This window comes from Petromyzon marinus, chromosome 75, assembly GCF_048934315.1.
Source record: "Petromyzon marinus isolate PM22_M1 ecotype Great Lakes invasive population chromosome 75, UKy_Petmar_22M1.pri1.0, whole genome shotgun sequence".
Lineage (NCBI taxonomy): Eukaryota > Metazoa > Chordata > Hyperoartia > Petromyzontiformes > Petromyzontidae > Petromyzon > Petromyzon marinus.
The window spans coordinates 4,443,718-4,454,998 of NC_133741.1; the positions used below are offsets into that span (position 1 = coordinate 4,443,718).

The 11,281-nt window shown below is 47.5% G+C and overlaps 1 protein-coding gene across 1 annotated transcript in view; it reads left to right on the plus strand.

Annotated features, from left to right (window-relative positions):
• MRTO4 (MRT4 homolog, ribosome maturation factor) overlaps positions 1-10,740 on the plus strand; it is a 40,001-nt gene extending 29,261 nt beyond the window's left edge. The window contains exons 7-9 of the mRNA XM_076056310.1: positions 790-941; positions 6,289-6,365; positions 8,493-10,740. Coding sequence (XP_075912425.1) covers positions 790-941; positions 6,289-6,365; positions 8,493-8,729 — 466 coding nt within the window. The 3' untranslated portion in view covers positions 8,730-10,740. The remainder of the gene's footprint in view (positions 1-789; positions 942-6,288; positions 6,366-8,492) is intronic.
• Positions 10,741-11,281: the final 541 nt, after the last annotated feature.

Here is an 11,281-nt window from a genome sequence, read left to right on the forward strand (position 1 = left end):
AGCGACAGACCAGGTAGCTTCCACACAGCGTTACGCAACCGATGAAAAGATATTGCCGCTCGACTGATTCGGAGTGAGACCTCTGCTGTTAAACCGGAGCCGGTCATAAGCACACTGCCCAGGTATGGGAAACTCTCCACTCTCTCCACAACTGCCCCATCACCGATTGGGAGTTGTGGGGGTGGAGTGTCCGATGGTACAAAATACCCAAGCAGGTGCTTAGTTTTGGTGGGGCTGATGGTAAGGCCCCACCTCTTAGTGGCACGCTCCAGTCTCAGCAGCAGCGTCTCCAACTCCTCCTCTGACTGAGCAGCTATTACCAAATCATCGGCATACATAACGTGGTTGAGCAATAGGGAGCCATCCCTTGACCGCTACACACCCCGTGACCTCTGTGACCTCCCCGTGACCTCTGTGACCTCCCCGTGACCTCTGTGACCTCCCCGTGACCTCTGTTACCTTCCCGTGACCCCTTGTGACCTCCCCGTGACCTCTGTTACCTCCCCGTGACCTCTGTTACCTCCCCTTGACCTATGTTACCCCCCTGTGACCCCCTTGTGACCTCCCCGTGACCTCTGTGACCTTCCCATGACCCCCCTTGTGACCTCCCCTTGACCTCTGTTACCCCCCCGTGACCCCCTTGTGACCTTCCCGTGACCCCTTGTGACCTCCCCGTGACCTCTGTTACCCCCCGTGACACCCCTGTGACCTCCCCATGACCTCTGTGACCTCCCCGTGACCTCCGTTACCCTCCCCGTGACCCCCTTGTGACCTCCCCGTGACCTCCAGGTGGTTTTCGGAGTTCTCCCAGGTGGACTTTGCCCGCTCTGGGGCTCGCGCCCCCATGGACGTCGTTCTAGACGCGGGCCCTCTGCAGGAGTTCCCACACTCCATGGAGCCGCAGCTGCGGCAGCTCGGCCTGCCCACCAGCCTGCAGCGAGGTACAGAAGCACACGCGGTGTAGTAGTAGTACACACGGTGTAGTAGTAGTAGTACACACGGTGTAGTAGTAGTAGTACACACGGTGTAGTAGTACACACAGTGTAGTAGTAGTAGTGCACACGGTGTAGTAGTACACACGGTGTAGTAGTAGTAGTACACACGGTGTAGTAGTAGTAGTACACACAGTGTAGTAGTAGTACACACGGTGTAGTAGTAGTACACGCGGTGTAGTAGTAGTAGTACACACGGTGTAGTAGTAGTAGTACACACAGTGTAGTAGTACACACAGTGTAGTAGTAGTAGTGCACACGGTGTAGTAGTAGTAGTACACACGGTGTAGTAGTACACACAGTGTAGTAGTAGTACACACAGTGTAGTAGTAGTAGTGCACACGGTGTAGTAGTAGTAGTACACACGGTGTAGTAGTAGTAGTACACACGGTGTAGTAGTAGTAGTACACACGGTGTAGTAGTAGTACACACGGTGTAGTAGTAGTAGTACACACGGTGTAGTAGTAGTACACACGGTGTAGTAGTAGTACACACGGTGTAGTAGTAGTACACATGGTGTAGTAGTAGTAGTACACACGGTGTAGTAGTAGTAGTACACACGGTGTAGTAGTAGTAGTACACACGGTGTAGTAGTAGTAGTACACGGTGTAGTAGTAGTACACATGGTGTAGTAGTAGTAGTACACACGGTGTAGTAGTAGTAGTACACACGGTGTAGTAGTAGTAGTACACACGGTGTAGTAGTAGTAGTACACACGGTGTAGTAGTAGTAGTACACACGGTGTAGTAGTAGTACACACGGTGTAGTAGTAGTAGTACACACGGTGTAGTAGTAGTAGTACACACGGTGTAGTAGTAGTAGTACACACAGTGTAGTAGTAGTACACACGGTGTAGTAGTAGTAGTACACACGGTGTAGTAGTAGTAGTACACACGGTGTAGTAGTAGTAGTACACACAGTGTAGTAGTAGTACACACAGTGTAGTAGTAGTACACACGCGGTGTAGTAGTAGTAGTACACACGGTGTAGTAGTAGTAGTACACACACAGTGTAGTAGTAGTAGTACACACGGTGTAGTAGTAGTAGTACACACAGTGTAGTAGTAGTAGTACACACACAGTGTAGTAGTAGTAGTACACACGGTGTAGTAGTAGTACACACACAGTGTAGTAGTACACACAGTGTAGTAGTAGTACACACAGTGTAGTAGTAGTAGTACACACACAGTGTAGTAGTACACACAGTGTAGTAGTACACACGGTGTAGTAGTAGTACACACGGTGTAGTAGTAGTACACACGGTGTAGTGGTAGTAGTACACACGGTGTAGTAGTAGTAGTACATACACGGTGTAGTAGTAGTAGTACACACGGTGTAGTAGTACACACAGTGTAGTAGTAGTACATACACGGTGTAGTAGTAGTACACACGGTGTAGTAGTAGTAGACACAGTGTAGTAGTACACACGGTGTAGTAGTAGTAGTACACACGGTGTAGTAGTAGTAGTACACACGGTGTAGTAGTAGTAGTACACACGGTGTAGTAGTAGTAGTACACACAGTGTAGTAGTACACACACAGTGTAGTAGTAGTAGTACACACGGTGTAGTAGTAGTACACACAGTGTAGTAGTAGTACACACACAGTGTAGTAGTAGTACACACACTGTAGTAGTACACACAGTGTAGTAGTAGTAGTAGTACACGCGGTGTAGTAGTAGTACACACGGTGTAGTAGTAGTACACACGGTGTAGTAGTAGTACACACAGTGTAGTAGTAGTACACACACAGTGTAGTAGTAGTAGACACACAGTGTAGTAGTAGTACACACACAGTGTAGTAGTACACACAGTGTAGTAGTAGTAGTACACACACAGTGTAGTAGTACACACAGTGTAGTAGTAGTACACACAGTGTAGTAGTAGTACACACAGTGTAGTAGTAGTAGTACACACACAGTGTAGTAGTAGACACACAGTGTAGTAGTAGTAGTACACACACAGTGTAGTAGTAGTAGTACACACACAGTGTAGTAGTAGTAGTACACACACAGTGTAGTAGTAGTACACACAGTGTAGTAGTAGTAGTACACACAGTGTAGTAGTGGTAGTACACACAGTGTAGTAGTAGTACACACAGTGTAGTAGTACACACAATGTAGTAGTACACACGGTGTAGTAGTAGTAGTACACACACAGTGTAGTAGTAGTAGTACACACACAGTGTAGTAGTAGTACACACAGTGTAGTAGTACACACACAGTGTAGTAGTAGTAGTACACACACAGTGGTAGTAGTAGTAGTACACACACAGTGTAGTAGTAGTAGTACACACAGTGTAGTAGTAGTACACACACAGTGTAGTAGTAGTAGTACACACACAGTGTAGTAGTAGTACACACACTGTGTAGTAGTAGTACACACAGTGTAGTAGTAGTAGTACACACAGTGTAGTAGTACACACAGTGTAGTAGTAGTACACACACAGTGTAGTAGTAGTAGACACACAGTGTAGTAGTAGTACACACACGGTGTAGTAGTAGTACACACGGTGTAGTAGTACACACGGTGTAGTAGTAGTAGTACACACAGTGTAGTAGTAGTACACACAGTGTAGTAGTAGTACACACACAGTGTAGTAGTAGTACACACAGTGTAGTAGTAGTACACACACAGTGTAGTAGTAGTACACATGGTGTAGTAGTAGTAGTACACACAGTGTAGTAGTAGTGGTACACACAGTGTAGTAGTAGTAGTACACACAGTGTAGTAGTACACACACAGTGTAGTAGTAGTACACACAGTGTAGTAGTACACACGGTGTAGTAGTAGTAGTACACACACAGTGTAGTAGTAGTAGTACACACACAGTGTAGTAGTAGTACACACAGTGTAGTAGTACACACAGTGTAGTAGTACACACACAGTGTAGTAGTAGTAGTACACACACAGTGTAGTAGTAGTAGTACACACGGTGTAGTAGTAGTACACACACAGTGTAGTAGTAGTAGTACACACACAGTGTAGTAGTAGTACACACACTGTGTAGTAGTAGTACACACAGTGTAGTAGTAGTAGTACACACAGTGTAGTAGTAGTACACACAGTGTAGTAGTAGTACACACACAGTGTAGTAGTAGTAGACACACAGTGTAGTAGTAGTACACACACGGTGTAGTAGTAGTAGTACACACGGTGTAGTAGTACACACGGTGTAGTAGTAGTAGTACACACAGTGTAGTAGTAGTAGTAGTACACACAGTGTAGTAGTAGTACACACACAGTGTAGTAGTAGTACACACAGTGTAGTAGTAGTACACACAGTGTAGTAGTAGTAGTACACAGTGTAGTAGTAGTAGTACACACAGTGTAGTAGTAGTACACACAGTGTAGTAGTAGTACACACAGTTTAGTAGTAGTACACACAGTGTAGTAGTAGTACACACACAGTGTAGTAGTAGTACACACACAGTGTAGTAGTAGTACACACACAGTGTAGTAGTAGTAGTACACACACAGTGTAGTAGTAGTACACACGGTGTAGTAGTAGTACACACAGTGTAGTAGTAGTACACACGGTGTAGTAGTAGTACACACAGTGTAGTAGTAGTACACACGGTGTAGTAGTAGTACACACAGTGTAGTAGTAGTACACACACAGTGTAGTAGTAGTACACACACTGTAGTAGTAGTAGTAGTACACACAGTGTAGTAGTAGTACACACAGTGTAGTAGTAGTACACACGGTGTAGTAGTAGTAGTACACACGGTGTAGTAGTAGTAGTACACACGGTGTAGTAGTACACACACTGTAGTAGTAGTACACACACAGTGTAGTAGTAGTACACACACAGTGTAGTAGTAGTACACACAGTGTAGTAGTAGTAGTACACACGGTGTAGTAGTAGTACACACGGTGTAGTAGTAGTACACACGGTGTAGTAGTAGTAGTACACACACGGTGTAGTAGTAGTAGTACACACACGGTGTAGTAGTAGTAGTACACACAGTGTAGTAGTAGTACACACAGTGTAGTAGTAGTAGTACACACAGTGTAGTAGTAGTTCACACACAGTGTAGTAGTAGTACACACACAGTGTAGTAGTAGTACACACAGTGTAGTAGTAGTACACACGGTGTAGTAGTAGTACACACGGTGTAGTAGTACACACAGTGTAGTAGTAGTACACACAGTGTAGTGGTAGTAGTACACACGGTGTAGTAGTAGTAGTACACACAGTGTAGTAGTAGTACACACAGTGTAGTAGTAGTAGTACACACAGTGTAGTAGTAGTACACACGGTGTAGTAGTAGTAGTACACACAGTGTAGTAGTAGTAGTACGCACAGTGTAGTAGTACACACGGTGTAGTAGTAGTACACACGGTGTAGTAGTAGTACACACACAGTGTAGTAGTAGTACACACGGTGTAGTAGTAGTAGTACACACGGTGTAGTAGTAGTAGTACACACGGTGTAGTAGTAGTAGTACACACGGTGTAGTAGTAGTAGTACACACAGTGTAGTAGTAGTACACACGGTGTAGTAGTAGTACACACGGTGTAGTAGTAGTAGTACACACAGTGTAGTAGTAGTACACACGGTGTAGTAGTAGTACACACGGTGTAGTGGTAGTAGTACACACACAGTGTAGTAGTAGTAGTACACACAGTGTAGTAGTACACACACACAGTGTAGTAGTAGTAGTACACACACAGTGTGGTAGTAGTACACACAGTGTAGTAGTAGTAGTACACACAGTGTAGTAGTAGTACACACAGTGTAGTAGTAGTAGTACACACACAGTGTAGTAGTACACACACACAGTGTAGTAGTAGTACACACAGTGTAGTAGTAGTACACACACAGTGTAGTAGTAGTACACACACAGTGCTGGTAGTGACACACACAGTGCTAGTAGTGACACACACAGTGCTAGTAGTGACACACACAGTGCTAGTAGTGACACACACAGTGTAGTAGTAGTGACACACACAGTATGGTAGTAGTACACACACAGTGGTGGTAGTGACACACACAGTGGTAGTAGTGACACACACAGTGCTAGTGACACACACAGTGTAGTAGTAGTGACACACACAGTGCTAGTAGTGACACACACAGTGCTAGTAGTGACACACACAGTGCTAGTAGTGACACACACAGTGCTAGTAGTGACACACACACACAGTGCTAGTAGTGACACACACAGTGTGGTAGTGACACACACAGTGCTAGTAGTGACACACACAGTGGTAGTAGTGGGTGCTAGTGAACAGCACTTGGCCCGGCAGTGTGTGGAGGCTACACGGGGGACCTTTGTCTGTGTCTGTGTGCAGGCGTAGTCCACCTGCTGAGAGACTTCACTCTGTGCAAAGAGGGCGACTTGCTCACCCCCGAACAGGCCCGTCTCCTGGTGAGACCACTCGCCCACTCAATCACCCACTCACTCACTCACCCACCTACTCGCTCGCCCACTCACTCACTCACCCACTCACCCACTCACTCACCCACTCACTCACCCATTCACTCACCCACTCGCTCACTCAACCACTCACTCACCCGCTCACTCACCCATTCACTCACCCACTCGCTCACTCAACCACTCACTCACCCGCTCAGCCACTCACTCACCCACCCACCCACTCACCCACTCACTCACCCACTCACTCACCCACTTACTCACTCACCCACTCACCCACTCACTCACTCACCCACTCACTCACCCACTCATTCACTCACTCACCCACTCACTCAGCCACTCAGCCACTCACTCACCCACTCGCTCACCCACTTGCTCACCCACTCGCTCACCCACTCGCTCACCCACTCACTCACCCACTCACTCACCCACTCACTCAGCCACTCGCTCACCCACTCACTCACTCGCTCACCCACTCACCCACTCACTCACCCACTCACTCACCCACTCACCCACTCACTCACCCACTCACTCACCCACTCACTCACCCACTCACTTACTCACTCACTCCCTCACCCACTCACTCACCCGCTCGCTCACTCACTCACCTACTCACTCACCCACTCACTCACTCACTTACTCACTCACCTACTCACTCAGCTGCTCACTCGTTCAGCCACTCACTCGTTGTAGCGATTGTGCTGATTGTTGTTGTTGTTGTTGCTGTGCTGATTGTTGTTGTTGTTGCTGTGCTGATTGTTGTTGTTGTTGTGCTGATTGTTGTTGTTGTGCTGATTGTTGTTGTTGTGCTGATTGTTGTTGTTGTGCTGATTGTTGTTGTTGTGCTGATTGTTGTTGCTGTGCAGATTGTTGTTGTTGTTGTGCTGATTGTTGTTGTTGTTGTTGTGCTGATTGTTGTTGTTGTTGCTGTGCTGATTGTTGTTGTTGCTGTGCTGATTGTTGTTGTTGTGCTGGTTGTTGTTGTTGTGCTGATTGTTGTTGTTGTTGTGTTGCTGTGCTGATTGTTGTTGTGCTGATTGTTGTTGTTGCTGTGCTGATTTTTGTTGTTGTTGCTGTGCTGATTGTTGTTGTTGTTGCTGTGCTGATTGTGATTGTTGTTGTTGCTGTGCTGATTGTTGTTGTTGCTGTGCTGATTGTTGTTGTGCTGTGCTGATTGTTGTTGTTGTTGTGCTGATTGTTGTTGTGCTGATTGTTGTTGTTGCTGTGCTGATTGTTGTTGTTGTGCTGATTGTTGTTGTTGTGCTGATTGTTGTTGTTGTGCTGATTGTTGTTCTTGTTGTTGTGCTGATTGTTGTTCTTGTTGTTGTGCTGATTGTTGTTGTTGTTGTGCTGATTGTTGTTGTTGTGCTGATTGTTGTTGTGCTGATTGTTGTGCTGATTGTTGTTGTTGTGCTGATTGTTGTTGTTGTGCTGATTGTTGTTGTTGTGCTGATTGTTGTTGTTGTGCTGATTGTTATTGTTGTTGCTGTGCTGATTGTTGTTGTTGTTGTGCTGATTGTTGTTGTTGCTGTGCTGATTGTTGTTGTTGCTGATTGTTGTTGCTGTGCTGATTGTTGTTGTTGTTGTGCTGATTGTTGTTGTTGTTGTGCTGATTGTTGTTGTGCTGATTGTTGTTGTTGTGCTGATTGTTGTTGTTGCTGTGCTGATTGTTGTTGTGCTGATTGTTGTTGTTGTGCTGATTGTTGTTGTTGTGCTGATTGTTGTTGTAGCTGTGCTGATTGTTGTTGTTGTTGTGCTGATTGTTGTTGCTGTGCGGATTGTTGTTGTTTTGCTGATTGTTGTTGTGCTGATTGTTGTTGTTGCTGTGCTGATTGTTGTTGTTGTGCTGATTGTTGTTGTGCTGATTGTTGTTGTGCTGATTGTTGTTGTTGTTGTGCTGATTGTTGTTGTTGCTGTGCTGATTGTTGTTGTTGCTGTGCTGATTGTTGTTGTGCTGGTTGTTGTTGTTGTTGTGTTGATTGTTGTTGTTGTGCTGATTGTTGTTGTTGCTGTGCTGATTGTTGTTGTGCTGATTGTTGTTGTGCTGATTGTTGTTGTGCTGATTGTTGTTGTTGTGCTGATTGTTGCTGTTGTTGTGCTGATTGTTGTTGTTGTTTACAGAAGCTGTGCTCCATGCCGCTGTGCGAGTTCAGGGTGCGAGTGGACTCAGTGTGGAGCGCTGCCACGGGCCAGTGTCTTCCTCTGCAGGGTGCTGATGGTGGCGGTGATGGTGGTGATGGTGGTGATGATGGTGATGGTGATGATGGTGGTGATGGTGATGATGGTGGTGATGGTGGTGCTGATGATGGTGGTGATGGTGGTGGTGATGGTGGTGATGGTGGTGCTGATGGGGAGTGAAACCTGCTTGTCGGCATCTTAGCCATCAAAAATCGCCGTCATCATCGTCATCACCATCGTCGTCATCACCATCATCAACATCATCACCACAATCACCATCATCAGCACCGTCATCACCATCCTCACCACCATCATCATCACCATCGTCGTCATCACCATCATCAACATCATCACCACAATCACCATCATCAGCACCGTCATCACCATCCTCACCACCATCATCATCACCATCATCAGCATCACCATCGTCATCGTCTTCACCATCATCACCATAAGTCATCGTCTTCACCATCATCATGATCAACATCATCATCACCATCATCACCATCATTCATTGTCACCACCATCATCACCATCATCACCATCACCACCATCATCACCATCATCACCATCATTCATTGTCAGCACCATCATCACCATCAACATCATCACCATCAACATCATCACCATCCTCACCACCATCATCAGCACCATCATCACCATCATCATCAGCATCACCAAAGTCAGAGCCATCACAACAACCACCACCATCACGTGCAACTAAAACTCAGCGATGTTCACGTTACAGCTGCAAGATCACCACTGATTGTAGTTCACACCACGTGGCTCAGATCATAGAGACCCACACAGAGACCCACAGAGACCCACAGAGACCCACAGAGACCTACAGAGACCTACAGAGACCCACAGAGACCCACAGAGACCCACACAGAGACCCACAGAGACCCACAGAGACCCACACAGAGACCCACACAGAGACCCACAGAGACCCACAGAGACCCACAGAGACCCACACTCATAGAGACCCACAGACCCACAGAGACCCATACTCATAGAGACCCACAGAGACCCACACAGAGACCCACACAGAGACCCACAGAGACCCACAGAGACCCACAGAGACCCACAGAGACTAAAACTCAGCGATATTCACGTTACAGCTGCAAGGTCACCACTGATCGTAGTTGACACCAGCGACTTGGACATCATCATCACAGTGTCAGCAGCTCACACCACGTGGCTCAGATCATCATCATCACCACGTGGACATTTATAGTGGCAGCCAAATCCTCTAGACACGTGGTGACGTTGATTCTAGATGTGGAGGTAGTCAACATTTCACAGGGTCCGGGATCGAACCCACGACCTCCTGTAGGCCAGGCGAGGTAGTCAACATCTCACAGGGTCCGGGATCGAACCCACGACCTCCTGTACATCAGGCGAGGTAGTCAACATCTCACAGGGTCCGAGATCGAACCCACGACCTCCTGTTCACCAGGCGAGGTAGTCAACATCTCACAGGGTTCGGGATCGAACCCACGACCTCCTGTATACCAGGCGAGGTAGTCAACATCTCACAGGGTCCGGGATCGAACCCACGACCTCCTGCAGACCAGGCGAGGTAGTCAACATCTCACAGGGTCCGGGATCGAACCCACGACCTCCTGCAGACCAGGCGAGGTAGTCAACATCTCACAGGGTCCGGGATCGAACCCACGACCTCCTGTAGACCAGGAAAGGTAGTCAACATCTCACAGGGTCCGGGATCGAATCCACGACCTCCTGTGTACCAGGCGAGGTAGTCAACATCTCACAGGGTCCGGGATCGAACCCACGACCTCCTGTACACCAGGCGAGGTAGTCAACATCTCACAGGGTCCGGGATCGAACCCACGACCTCCTGTAGACCAGGCGAGGTAGTCAACATCTCACAGGGTCCGGGATCGAACCCACGACCTCCTGTAGACCAGGCGAGGTAGTCAACATTTCCTGGCCACCATGGTACCCATCATCACCACGATCACAATGTTGGTGATGATGTTGGTGAATGTGATGTTGGTGAATGTGATGTTGGTGATGTTGGTGAATGTGACGTTGGTGATGGTGATGATGATGGTGATGATGGGGTGACACCATCGCCGAGATGAATCCGAGTGTCGCCTCAATGATGTGGAGAGTTGCCACACCTTGGACTGTCTATCCACCATTGTAAATAAATAATTAACCATTACTACACGTGGTGAGTCTGTGGGTCTCTGTGTGGTGAGTCTGTGGGTCTCTGTGTGGTGAGTCTGTGTGTCTCTGTGTGGTGAGTCTGTGGGTCTCTGTGTGGTGAGTCTGTGTGTCTCTGTGTGGTGAGTCTGTGGGTCTCTGTGTGGTGAGTCTGTGGGTCTCTGTGTGGGGAGTCTGTGGGTCTCTGTGTGGTGAGTCTGTGGGTGTCTGTGTGGTGAGTCTGTGTGTCTCTGTGTGGTGAGTCTGTGGGTCTCTGTGTGGTGAGTCTGTGGGTCTCTGTGTGGTGAGTCTGTGGGTCTCTGTGTGGTGAGTGTGTGGGTCTCTGTGTGGTGAGTCTGTGGGTCTCTGTGTGGTGAGTCTGTGGGTCTCTGTGTGGTGAGTCTGTGGGTCTCTGTGTGGTGAGTCTGTGTGTCTGTGTGGTGAGTCTGTGGGTCTCTGTGTGGTGAGTCTGTGTGTCTCTGTGTGGTGAGTCTGTGGGTCTCTGTGTGGTGAGTCTGTGGGTCTCTGTGTGGTGAGTCTGTGGGTCTCTGTGTGGTGAG